Source organism: Oncorhynchus nerka, linkage group LG13 (assembly GCF_034236695.1).
Source record: "Oncorhynchus nerka isolate Pitt River linkage group LG13, Oner_Uvic_2.0, whole genome shotgun sequence".
NCBI lineage: Eukaryota > Metazoa > Chordata > Actinopteri > Salmoniformes > Salmonidae > Oncorhynchus > Oncorhynchus nerka.
Genome location: NC_088408.1, coordinates 54,773,932 through 54,788,237, shown reverse-complemented (window position 1 = coordinate 54,788,237; position 14,306 = coordinate 54,773,932). Strand labels below are relative to the sequence as shown.

Here is a 14,306-nt window from a genome sequence, read left to right as displayed (position 1 = left end):
AGCCACTCCACACAGAGAGCACACACAGTGGAAGACAGACAGACAGACAGGGAGAGAGGAGCAGAACAGCTCATTGTCTCTCATTCTTACTGCACCACGTTTAACATATTTCAATATGACAAGAAACTAATGAGCATACTGGGGTGGGGGGGGTGGGGGGCTGAGAAAGAGAAAGTAAATAAGAGCTTTTACAATGTGAAGACTAAACTCTTTTGTTTGCATCTTTTCTTCTAGCTTCTCTCTTCTTTAATTACACAGCGGCACTGGAGATAGTCTCAGCCATGGTGCAAATGACAGAGGAGCCATAATGAGAGTCTCAGCCATGGTGCAAATGACAGAGGAGCCATAATGAGAGTCTCAGCCATGGTGCAAATGACAGAGGAGCCATAATGAGAGTCTCAGCCATGGTGCAAATGACAGAGGAGCCATAATGAGAGTCTCAGCCATGGTGCAAATGACAGAGGAGCCATAATGAGATGTTATCGCCCCTAAATGCAACAAAAATAATGCTGATTGAACTATTTTCCTATTTGTTTAAAATTAAGTGGTTAATGTGTTTTACAGTGGTAAATATGAAAATAAAATATTACAATGAAACCATGGATTAAACCATTTATTCCTATGTCGAGGCGCTGTCCATCCAGTAGTGCTGAATTTCAGGCCTCAGCTGAGCTCCTTTACGTATGCATTTTCCGTGGTACTTCCTCATTTTCGCCATTTGTTTGCGACGCGTCCTTGATTTAAAAAAAATAGCCTTTTTTCCAATGCATTAGATTTATCCATTGATTTATCATTATTTACTTTTCTCAGTCTTTTAGAGCGCTTATTGCTTTGTTTTTCAAGTGGGCACGGGTACCGGTGTTCTCCGTGCCATCCATGGCCGGAAGTAGTAGACCATTCATTTAGCTTTATTATTTTCAATCAATATTTGTTTTCTTTCCTGGATCAGCTGAAGATGGTTGACAATATCACAAGAGAACTAGTCTACAGCTAGACACCAATGCGCATCCAATCCATCCAACAAGCACACGTTAATAACAGTAGGCCTATAGTTGACTCTTTCAGTTAGCAAAGTTTTCCAAGATCTCCAAGATCCATGATTCGTACAAGGTTAAAGTTCCATGTTAATTCAATTGTTAAATGCTTAGTAATGAAAAATAATACTGTCATAAATGTCATTACTGTTCAGAAATAAAAGGTTGTGCTTAATGTCACACGATCTGTGACGACTCCGAGCATTAACTCATGAATTATGGACAACTCATGAACTAGGGTGGAAAACATGTTTTGATTCAACTCATCTATTATATTGAATGTAAGACTACCTATTTTGTGTGTGTTCATGCGTTTAAAATGGCCTTGGCTGAGAGGGGAGGCTACCAGCAGAGGTGTAGACCTAGTGGAGGGTAAATGCAAGTAAACACTGTTTACCCACCTTGTTCCAAAAAATGCGTTGAAAGTATAAAGGAGCGTTACTTTTTTCACCGTGACCAGCAATCGGAGTTTACGACCTATTTAAAAAAAAAAAAACTACATCACTGGCTAACGGAAAGGCTATTTGAAGTTCAGGGTAATACACTTTGTAGCCTAGTCTAGTAAATTGACCATGTGTGTTAGAGTGACCATCCTGTTTTTCCCTGGGATAGTTTCAGCCCTATTTCAGTTAACCCGACATTTCAGGCCACAAAAAAAGGTACATTTGTCAGCAAGATGCATCAGTTAATGTAGGCCTAATCAATGGCAATCGCTGAATGTCAAATCAAACTATTTGACACATGCACCGAATACAACAAGTGTAGACTTTACCGTGAAATGCTTACTTACAAGCCCTTAACCAACAGTGCAGCTCAAGAAGAAAAACACATTACCAAACAGGCTGAAATAAAAAGTAATAATAAAAAGTAACACAATAAGAATAACAATAACTAGGCTATATACAGGGGGCACCGGTACCGAAGCAGTGTGCAGGGATACAGGCTAGTTGAGGTAATCTATACAATAGGCACACATTTTGGTGTTTTGTAACAGATGTATATTTCCATTCATCAAATAGCACAAGTATACATGCAGTTTGGATGCTGGAATTATTTTAGAGTGGATGAACATTCCACAATTTTGAAGTAATTTGTAATCATGAATGGTTGTGTTCATGCCACATTAAGGTAATTCATTTTTACAGTTTATTATTAAGCCCATATAAATAAATCTCATTACAGAGACCCCCACTCGAATATCATGGTGTAATTCACACTCTGGACTCCACCACTGTTGCCACCGACCGACCGACCGACCGACCGACCGACCGACCGACCGACCGACCGACCGACCGACCGACCGACCGACCGACCGACCGACCGACCGACCGACCGACCGACCGACCGACCTACCTACCTACCTACCTACCTACCTACCTACCTACCTACCTACCTTACCTTATCCTATCCTATCCTATCCTATCGTATCCTATCGTATTGTATCCTATACTATATATATAGAAAAGTACATGTACACACCTTCAAATGAGTGGATTCGGCTATTTCAGCCACACCCGTTGCTGACAGCTGTATAAAATTGAGCACACAGCCATGAATCTCCATAGACATGCATTGGGAGTAGAATTGTCTTACTGAAGAGCACAGTGACTTTCAATGTGGCACCATGATAGGATGCCACCTTTCTAACAAGTCAGTTCGTCAAATTTCTGCCCTGCTAGAGCTGCCCCGGTCAACTGTAAGTGCTATTAATGTGAAGTGGAAAAGTCTAGGAGCAACAACGGCTCAGCCGCGAAGTGGTAGGCCACACAAGCTCACTGAAACGAATGCTGAAGCGTATAGTGTGTAAAAATCGCCTGTCCTCGGTTGCAACACTCACTACCGAGTTCCAAAATGCCTCTGGAAGCAATGTCAGCACAAGAACTGTTCGGCGGGAGCTTCATGAAATGGGTTTCCATGGCAGAGAGGCCCCACCCAAGCCTAAAATCACCACGCACAATGCTAAGCGTCGGCTGGAGTGGTATAAAACTCCATGATGCCCATTATATTTTTTAATGAGATGTTCGAAGAGCAGGTGTCCACATACTTTTGGTCATGTAGTCTATCCATCTATCCATCTATCATCCCCTCTCTATCTCCATCTACCCCCTCCCTCTCTCTTAAGTGTGAGGGACATGTTTGCAATATAAGCCCTTGGTAATGAAGTCGGCACAATGAGAAAAATGACTGAGATCACTTTTAGCACCGCAGTGTGAAGGACAACCTCATTTGTAGTCAGACACCTCCCATCTCCCCCTCCATCCCTCCCTCCCTCACCCTCTATATCTCTCCAGAGACGAGCCATGACCATTTTCTCCTGCATCCAGAAAGAACCAACTAGCAGAAGGATGATTCACCATTACCTGGGTTATTAGCATAATCTTCATAGCTACTCTCGTTATTCCAGACAGAGCAGCATGCATATGTGGAATCGACTGCAATTTTAGTTCTCTAGAGGACACTGATGTAGTGAAAGAGAAAATGTACAGCCTCAGCCTCCGGCCACATGACAATGAGCAGTGATGGGAGCCATGCTATTAAAGTACTATGTCAGGATATACTTGAAAGCCCAACAGTATATAATAAACTACAGTAAAATCTTCTTCTTCTACATTGTAGAATAATAGTGAAGACTTCAAAACTATGAAATAACACATATGGAATCATGTAGTAACAAAAAAAGTGTTAAATCAAAATATATTTTATATTTGAGATTCTTTAAAAGCAGCCACCCTTTGCCTTGATGACAGCTTTGTACACTCTTGGCATTCTCTCAACCAGCTTCACATGGAATGCTTTTACAAAAGTCTTGAAGGAGTTCCCACATGCTGAACACTTGTTGGCTGCTTTTCCTTCACTCTGTGGTCCAACTCATCCCAAACCATCTCAATTGGGTTGAGGTCAGGTGAATGTGTAGGCCAGGTCATCTGATGCAGCACTCCATCACTCTCCTTCTTGGTCAAATAGCCATTACACTTCCTGGAGGTGTGTTGGGTCATTGTCGTGTTGAAAAAGAAATTATATTCCCACTAAGTGCAAATCAGATGGGATGGCGTATCGCTGCAGAATGCTGTGGGAGCCATGCTGGTTAAGTGTGCCTTGAATTCTAAATAAATTACAGACAGTGTCACCAGCAAAGCACCCCCACACCATCACACATCCTCCATGCTTCATGGTGGGAACCACCTACTCTGCATCTCATAAAGACATGGCGGTTGGAACCAAAAATCTCACATTTGGACTCACCAAAGGACAGATTTCTACTGGTCTAATGTCCATTGCTAGTATTTCTTGGACTAAGTAAGTCTCTTCTTCTTAGTAATGGTTTCTTTGCAGCAATTCGACCATGAAGGCCTGATTTACACAGTGTTCTCTGAACTCTGAAAAATTTATTTGGGATGCAATTTCTGAGGCTGGTAACTAATGAACTTATCCTCTGCAGCAGAAGTAAATCTGGCTCTTCATTTCCTGTGGCAGTCCTCATGAGAGGCAGTTTCATCATAGCGCTTGATGGTTTTTGTGACTGCGCTTGAACAAACTTTTAATGTTCTTAAAATGTTCCAGATTGTCTGACCTTCATGTCTTAAAGTAATGATGTATTGTCATTTCTCTTTGCTTATTTGATCTGTTCTTGTCATAATATGGTCTTTTACCAAATAGGGCTATCTTCTGTATACCACCTCTACCTTGTCACAACAGAACTGATTGTCTGTCTCAAACGCACTAAGAAGGATAGAAATTCCAAAAATGAACTATGAACAAGGCACATCTGTTAATTGAAATGCATTCCAGGTGACTACCTCATGAAGCTGGTTGAGATAATGCCAAGAGTGTGCAAAGCTGTCATCAAGGTAAAGGGTGGATACTTTGAACATTTGAGCGCCCCTGAAATGAGTAGGTGGGTCCAAACTTTTGACTTTTATATACAGTACCAGTCAAAAGTTTGGACACACCTATTCATTCAAGGGTTTTTCTTTAATTTGACTATTTTCTACATTGTAGAATAATAGTGAAGACATCAAAACTATGAAATAACACATAGGGAATCATGTAGTCACCAAAAAAGTGCTTTGTGTATATTTTACTTTTGAGATTATTCAATAAAAACTTCTGTGTCTGCTCTAGTCTTCATTCCAATGAGTCTCTCGCACTAGATGGCTTACTCCCGCCAGAGTGGAAGACGTAAAGAACGAGGCCCAACTCTGTCTCCCGCCAGCAGGAGGCGTTTTTGTCAGACGCCCACAAGCCTCACAAAACTCGTCTGAAGGCACTACGGTACCAGTTAAACATTTGTATGGAAGTATACATGGAAGTAGTTTTGTTATACCTAAAGGTGTCCTTCAATGGGGTCCTTCAATTCTAAATGAAATAGCTAAGTGATCCTTGGTATGACCATATAAAAACAATTCCATATGTTAACTTAGTAGAACTTAGTAGAACCCCCCACTTTGACTCTTCTGTTCTTTTGAATTTGGCGCCCTGTACTTTCACTGGTTGTTGTCATATCGCTCCCGTTAACGGGATTGCAGCCATAAGAAGTTAAGGATTTTAAGATTGACAGTCAAATGGCTATGATATGAACAATATGTGAAAAATGTAATAATAATATATTGCTAAAATTCCAAGAATAGGTTTTGGATTGGATTTACAGTACATTCGGAAAGTATTCAGACCCCTTGACTTTTTCCACATTTTGTTATGTTAGAGCTGTAACGTCCGTCGTTAAATGAAGACCAAGGTGCAGCGCGCTAGGCGTACATTTTCTTTATTAAAATGTTCCACCAAAAAAAACAATAAGCAACTCAACGAACGAAAAGCTTAGGAGTGCCACCCATGTAACAAACAAAGACAAGATCCCACAACAGAAGGTGGGAAAAAGGTCTGCCTAAGTATGATCCTCAATCAGAGACAACGATAGACAGCTGCCTCTGATTGGGAACCATACTCGGCCAACAAAGAAATATAAACATAGATTTCCCACCCTAGTCACATCCTGACCTACCAAATAGAGAATATAAAGGATCTCTAAGGTCAGGGCGTGTGTCACGCCCTGGTCGAAGTATTTTGTGTTTATCTTCATTTATTTGGTCAGGCCAGGGTGTGGCATGGGTTTTTGTATGTGGTGTGTTGGTATTGAGATTGTAGCTTAGTGGGGTGTTCTAGTTAAGTCTATGGCTGTCTGAAGTGGTTCTCAATCAGAGGCAGGTGTTTATCGTTGTCTCTGATTGGGAACCATATTTAGGCAGCCATATTCTTTGAGTGTTTCGTGGGTGATTGTCCTTAGTGTCCTGATGTCATTGTGCTGTGTTTATGTGCACCAATATTAGGCTGTTTTGGTTTTCGTTACGTTTATTGTTTTGTAGTGTTTGTATTTAGATTTGTGTTGCTTCAGTTTAATAAACATGGATCGCAATCTACACGCCGCATTTTGGTCCGACTCTCCTTCACACCTAGAAAACCGTAACAGCGTGACAAGAGCCTTATTCTAAAATGTATTCAATTGTCCCCCCCCCTCCCCCTTAACAAATTACACTAAATACCCCACAATGACAAAGCAAAAACAGGTTGTAATTTTTTTGGTGTAAATTTATAAATAAATAAGCACCTGAAATTTCACATTTACACAAGGATTCAGGCCCTTTACTCAGTACTTTGTTGACGCAACTTTGGCAGCAATTACAGCCTCGAGTCTTCTTGGGTATAATGCTACAAGCTTTGAACACATGTATGTGGGGAGTTTCTTCCATTATCCTCTGCAGATCCTCTCAAGCTCTGTCAGATTGGATGGGGAGTGTCGTTGCACAGGTATTTTCAGGTCTCTCCAGAGATTTTCGATCAGGTTCAAGTCTGGGCTCTGGCTGGGTCACTCAAGGACATTCAGAGACTTGTCTTGAACCCACTCCTACATTGTCTTGGCTGTGTGCTTAGGGTCATTGTCCCGTTGGAATGTGAACCTTCGCCTCCAGTCTGAGATCCTGAGTGCTCTAGAGCAGGTTTTCATCAAAGATCTCTATGTACTTTGCTCCATTCATCTTTCCCTTGATCCTGACTAGTCTCCCAGTCCCTTCTGCAGAAATACATCCCCACAGCATGATGCTGCCACCACCATGCTTCACCATAGGGATGGTGCCAGGTTTCGTCCAGACGTGACACTTGGCATTCAGGTTAAATGAGTTTAATCTTGGTTTCATCAGACCAGAGAATCTTTTTTCTCATGGTCTGAGAGTCCTTTAGGTACCTTTTGGCAAACTCCCAGCGGGCTGTCATGTGCCTTTTACTGAGGAGTGGTATCTGTGTGGTCACTGTACCATAAAGGCCTGATTGGTGGAGGGCTGCAGAGATGGTTATCCTTCTGGAAGGTTCTCCCATCTCCACAGAGAAACTCTGGAGCTCTGTCAAAATGACCATCGGATTCTTGGTCACCTACCTGACCAAGGCCCTTCTCCCCGTTTGCCCAGTTTGGCCGGGCGGCCAGCTCTAGGAAGGGTCTTGGTGGTTCCAAAATTCCATTTAAGATTGATGGAGGCAACTGTGTTCTTGGGGACTTTCAATGCTGCAGACATTTTTTGGTACCCATCCTCAGATCTCTGGCTCAACACAATCCTATCTCGGGGTTCTACGGAAATTCGTTCAACCTCATAGCTTGGTTTTTGCTTTGACATGCATTGTCAATTGCGGGACCATATGTAGACCGGTGTGTGTTTTTCCAAATCATGTCCAATCATTTGAATTTACCACAGGTGGACTCCAATCAAGTTGTAGAAACATCTCAAGCGTGATCAATGGAAACAGGATGCACCTGAGCTCAATTTTGATTCTCATAGCAAAGGGTCTGAATACTTATGTAAAGAAGGTATTTCTGTTGTTTTTTGTTTTTTTAAATTTGGAAACATTCCTAAAAAACGGTTTTCGCTTTGTCATTATGGGGTATTTATTTAATAAGGCTGTAACTTAACAAAATGTGGAAAAGGGGAAGTGGTCTGAATACTTTCCGAATACACCGTGTATAGCACCTTTCTACCTACAAAAAGCGCTTTACATAGTAAGGGGGAAACTGACCTTATCCACCACCAATGTGTGGCACCCACTTGGGTGATGCACGCCAACCATTTTGTGCCAGAACGCTCACTACACATCAGCTGGCATGATTGGTGGAGAGGTGAGAATGAAGGAGATGATTAGATGGCCATGATAGAATGGGGTCAGGTTGGGAATTTAACCAGGATAACCGTGTTAACACCCCTACTCTTGTGATAAGTGCCATGGGATTTTAAATGACCACAATTAACATCCCATCTGAAAGATGGCACCATATGCTGGCCAATGTCCCCTGCACTGCCCTGGGACATTATCTTAAGAGGAAAGAGTGTCCCCTACATACCCTGCAACACCACTTCCAGCAGCATCTGGTCTCCCATCTAGGAACTGACCAGGACCAACGCTGCTTAGCTTGAGGTAAGCCAGCAGCTGGATGCAGGGTGGAATGCTGCTTGAGGGGAACCTAAAAAAGTATTGTTCGTTCTGAGCTTTGACTGAAGTGGCAGCGATTGGTACCCCTAACATTGTCCTTCAGGGTTATGCTATATGTTCCTGATAAAAGAAACGCAGGGGCTCTGACAGGTCATATTATTCTGCTACAATGATTGCAATCTGAAAAGTGTGGGGGAGAAAATCCATACTGCCTGGGACTGTGATTCGGAGGGGTGTATTGACAGTGTGTGGAATATACAACTGTCAACACCCGGCCAACAAAACATGGAGCAGGAGAGAGAGGCATAAAATACAAGGTATGGCTGCCGGGTATTATGGCTGTGTTATGGCGGGAAGGTATGGCTGCCGGAGTCACTGGCCCTTCAGACAAAAGATACTGCTTTTCAGAGATACTGCTTCAAAATGTAAAAATACATTTATTTTTTTTAAAGAAAGGGGAAAAAAACTATTCTAGGTTAGGAGAGAGAAACTTGTCATTGCAAGGGAGAGAGTCAGGGACACCAGTATCCCACTAGAGGGAGACGTTGAGCCTACAGCCCAGTGAGGGGGAGGGTGGGGGAATAAGGGAGAAAAAGGGAGGCAGATAGAGAGAGCGCAGTGGGTGTGGTGGCCTGCATTAAGCTTCACAGTTGTTGTACTTGTCTGCTACTCTGGGGGTGACACCCCTGTCATGCAATATTTATCTGAGCACCTGGGAGTGCTGATCACCTCAACAAAATGCTGACTAATTAATGAAACCAAACCCACTGATGAGATATTCAGCCCTAATAATCCTCAAGGCAAGGAGATGAAGACTTGAAGTCATACTTCACTCATTTACCATTGCTTTAATTGCTGTTACCACGTGTATGTCCCAAATGGCTCCCTACTCCCCATACTGTATAGTGTACTACTTTAGACCATGGCCCATCAAAAGTAGTGCATTAAATAGGGAATAGGGTACCATTTGGGACACAAAGCCTATGTCAGCTCTAATTCAGGAATTAAAACATCAGGGAGGATATAATGTACGTGTATTGAGGCTTACAAATGATGCATTTACGTACCAGTACCAGGCACTTATGGTAGTAAGTAAATATCTAGGGGAATGAGCACTAAACCATGCATACATGTATCTCACAAGAAACATTTAGAGAGCTAGAGTACAGCCTTCTCTCTCTCTCTCTCTCTCTCTCTCTGTCTTTCTCTCTCCCTCCCTCTCACTCTCTCTGTGACTCACATGCTAGTTTTCAGTCTATAGTTGTTTAGAAATGAATGCTTAACAAACTACTGACAATAAGGAACACATTTAAAACACACCACACGTGTCACCCAGCCAGAGGTGCGGTATATGAACCCTATGAAACATTCATGACTAGTAAGAGGTCTAGAACACAGCATATTACGGTTTTTCTCAATTGCTAAAACACAATTTCTGAAACCTTGCTCCATTTCCTGAAAACATTAAACACAAAACCTCATCTTCAAGCACTATTTACATAACCTCTGACTCCTCTTGCAAAATGAAACATTCACCTCAAAACAGTTTTACCTGTGTTCAAAATCAAACACGGCTCTCAAATAATAAACAAAGTGATCAAAATGATATACACTCTCAAGCAGTCAGTAAACAATACACCGAAAAATAGAAAACACATTGTTCAAAACATACAATTCTCAGGGAGAAGTACATTGTTAATCTAAAAAAATATTCATATTTTTCCGTCATTGTCTTTTGATGAACGAAAACATGTTCTATCATAGTAGCTCAAAATTGATCAGAAATTACTACTCTGCTTTGCTCTTTGCGATTTCGTTTTTTGTTCTTCCTCCTCCTTGTACCCCTATTTTTACAGTACTGTACCCTGCATCTCACAAGCTTGTCCTTTGTCTCTGTTGATACTAATTTTCTTGTTCTTTGTTGATATGAACCTGCAACCAGTCAAAATCTATTGAAGCAGTCAGTACTGTTAATAAATGGAAAGCACAATGTTCAGGCCATACAATGTGTCCATTGTACAGTATACAGCCTACAATGCACTGTACTACAGTATCCATTCTCAGACTTTCTCCTTCCCACCTTCAACAACCTGTTTGCTCTCTGAACTGGCTTATATTGGTTGTGTCGCATCATTTGAAACAGGTTAAATCAATTTTGAGTGGTTGTGTTCAATCAATGACATGTGTTCTCCATTTGTATTTGATTGTTGCCACTTGTGTTTACCAGTATGGATGACATGTGCATTAGAGTGCAGAATGTGTTTTGAGAATGAGAATGTGTTTAGAGTTTTGCTGAAAAGTCTAAGTGAGATCTGCAAATTGTGTTTTACCATGTGAAATGGTTTAAGGTATTGACAACAGACTGCATAATTAGCTAAATGAGTCCAGGCAACTGAGAACCTTGTTCAGCCAATGGGTTTTAGTGTTTTAGCAATTGAGAAAAACTGTAAATAATGATCTTGATCTTGTGAGCCTCAGTTGATCTTGTGAGCCTCAGTTGGTAAGAGCATGGTGCCTGCAATACCAGGGTCATGGGTTCACATACTGCATTAGTTAGCCAGATTCCCCCAGGTTCACACATACTAAAATGTATGAGCTCACTGTAATGTACGTTGTTTTGGATAAAAGCATCTGCAAAATGGCATAGGCTATGTGAAGTCTGAGGATGCCCTCCTTGGACTCGCCCACTATTGCATGATAATGGGGGTGTTTCGTTTAGTGTAGTATGGCCACCTACCTTGCGGATGCCCTCCTTGGACTCCTCCACGTTGTTGTCGGCCCCTCCGGTGCGGTTGATCATACGCCACATCTGGGAGTACATGGGGTCCCTTTCAAAGGGGTTCATGGCCTTACTGCGCACCTGCTCGTACACAGCCGAGTCCAACACCGTCCCGTAGGGCAACTCTGTCTGCTTGGACAGGTCCTGGAGAGACCTATAGACAAAGACAGTAGGGGGAGGTTAGGGGAAATGTAGTTCAACATGTACAAAGACACAACACGACGATGATGTGGAATGATAGTTAGATACACGTGCAAATAATCACACTCCAAACCCATTCACCTACAGTATGCATAGAGGGACACACGCATGCACACACACACACACAGAAGAGTACACACACACGCACACGCACGCACACGCACACACACACACACACACACACACACACACACACATTAGTTAAACAAAGAGTTGTTCTGTCAGCGCTGAGTTAATAACATGAATATAGTTAAGGGTAAGCCAGCCAATCAACTGGCAAGAAGCTCCATGTAGTTCAACGAAAAGGGGAATAATAGAGGACTGAAATAAAATCACTCTCATACCATCACCACCTCCAGGGAAATGAAGGTATTTTAATTACAATGCTACGGTTTGATAAGTTTTCAAACACTCACCATTTATAACTGTAATAGAAAACCATTCCTGGGACTAATTACTGTTTGTTTGTCAAATTGCTTTAACACAAGCTGCCGATGTGACTAGGAGAACAACAATTCCATCGCCGTCAGTATTGTTACACTTCTGTTTACGGACAGATTTAGTCCGTAGAAAGAGAACTCCATCGTGTTATGCCCTTCCGTTTCAATTATTCTAAGTACAATCACACGACGAGTTTACCGGAGAATTCATTAATTGAATATCGTTACATCAGCATACTGTCACCCCCCCGCACTACTCCCCCCTGCTCTCTGCAGCTACTTTCAACCCTCTTTGAGGTTTTAATGAACCTGGCTGCCAAATGTTAATCTTTTATTGCTGTCAATTAATCCTTGCCCTTAATCTTCCCACTTCCCTCTTCCACGTTTCGGCGTGCCCGTGTCTATCATTTGCATTCTCTTTGAAGGTGGAAATTCTCCTTAAATAATGTGTGGGCACATGGGGATATAGGGAGAGTGATGGTGGGGTGGGTGGAGGAGTCGTAGACTAAGGTAGACTATGCTTGTGTCCCAAATGGCAACCTATACCCTATGTAGTGCACCACTTTTGAAAAGGGCCAAGACAACTAACTACCTGTTCAGCAGGGGTGTAGAAATCAAACAGAAAAGAAAAAGGGGAGAAACAGAGAGGGATGAGCCGGGACTTGTTTGTTACACACATTTAATTGCAAAATGCTTTCCATTTCTACAGCGTGCACTAATGAATACACCCCTCTCTCAAACATGTCCCTCACCTTGTGAAGCCATCATGTGTGATGTGTCCACTGTAGGTTTATTGGTGTTTACTAAGAATACATTGGAATTTGTGTAGCGCTTTTCATGACACTCAAAGACACAATGACAGCCCTTTAAATGTCTAATGTTGTCCCTGACAAAGCAGGTGTTTGCCCAATTCCCCAACACACACACGCGCACACACGCACGCGCGCACACACACATACGCCTAACACACACACCCTCCGTCAATCCACCCCTCCAACCTTATACTCATCCTTCCACTCCATGTCCTCTCGCTCTAAACGGGTGCCCTCTCCTCTCTTTCTTTTTTCTGAACCCAATCCTCAGTCCTCCATCTCTCCTCTTCGATCAATCCGCCCACAATGTCTGCTGACTCCTATCTTTTCACTGTTCACACATTCTGTTCCTACCAGCTCTGCTGCTTCAGCTCCACTCTCCTCCAATCTCCCCCTAAAGGATTCGCAACACTATCTAACAAAAACAGTCCTCCACAAAACTCAACCTTGGAGTATTAATACAAAAAAATTGGTCTCTTTTTCTTGTCACTGTGTCAAGTCATTCAGCTTTACTGGCTCAATGACACCGTAGCAGAGCACTATTAAAATGCTATCTATATGACTCCCTCCTTATCTGTAGATAGAAACAGATTCAAATGTGTATAAGGACTGAAGAGGGTAGAGATCCAAGAGATCCACTTTCCAAACTCGCTGCAAGAATGGTAATCAAACTTTTATCAGATTACAGACCATCTAATTACAAGATCGGAGTTTGTTTCCCTTTTCCCCCTCCCATCTCAATTCACATTCCATAAATCTTGAGGGTTTCCTGTCTGAGGTAGCACATCCCTCCTCTTTAAAACAACAGGCCCCTGGGTGTAAAGTTTAGGCTCTAATTATTGCAGTAATGATCCCAGAGTCTACACATTAAAGATAATACATTGAAATGTATGGAAATCATAATTAGCTGCATAGAAGTAGAACGGAGCCATTTGAGAAGGACTCATTAATGACATCTCATGCAAAAACACAACAAAAAAGGGAAAGGGGGGTGTTCCCATTCTCTCTCCCTCTCTCTTTCTCTCGCTCTATTTCCCTAACCTTCTTCAGCAAGATGGAGCAGGGAGATGAGATATTCTCGCTAAAGCACAATTAAACTTCTTACTGCTAGGCATTCCGGAATCTGATTTGCCAAATGAGCGGTGGGGATTTAGGCGTGGCACCGTGAGGGGAGCAAACAAATGATGACGACGAGACGATAAACAGAGACGAGGTTTAGTAAAGACATGCAATTTCAATCGACGTGGTGTGGGATGTGGTGTTGAAGACATTGACGTGGTGTTGTTGAAGGTTCCTAACTGTTGACTCTGGGCCCCTCTACCTGCCACAACTCACACACACTCCCTCAGATCTGCTCTAGTCCTCCTTCAGCGTGGGCACAGTGCACAGAGTTTCATCCTCCAAAAACACCATAGAGTCCACCGTGGAGTCCTCGTAAACCAGTTACCCGTTGTGCCCGGGAGAGTGACGTCACCCGCAGGATGATAGATCTGATTTGTGCCACACAGGAAATTAAAAACAGAGGGCCCTCGCTGGCCCCTAGAGAGGGGATGTGCCCATGTGGCTTCTTCCC

The 14,306-nt window shown here is 42.5% G+C and overlaps 1 protein-coding gene across 1 annotated transcript in view; it reads right to left on the bottom strand.

Annotated features, from left to right (window-relative positions):
• The window catches only part of grid2 (glutamate receptor, ionotropic, delta 2), a 355,133-nt gene that overhangs the window by 61,670 nt on the left and 279,157 nt on the right, over positions 1-14,306 (bottom strand). The window contains exon 12 of the mRNA XM_065026484.1: positions 11,239-11,434. Within this exon, the coding sequence (XP_064882556.1) occupies positions 11,239-11,434 (196 nt within the window). The remainder of the gene's footprint in view (positions 1-11,238; positions 11,435-14,306) is intronic.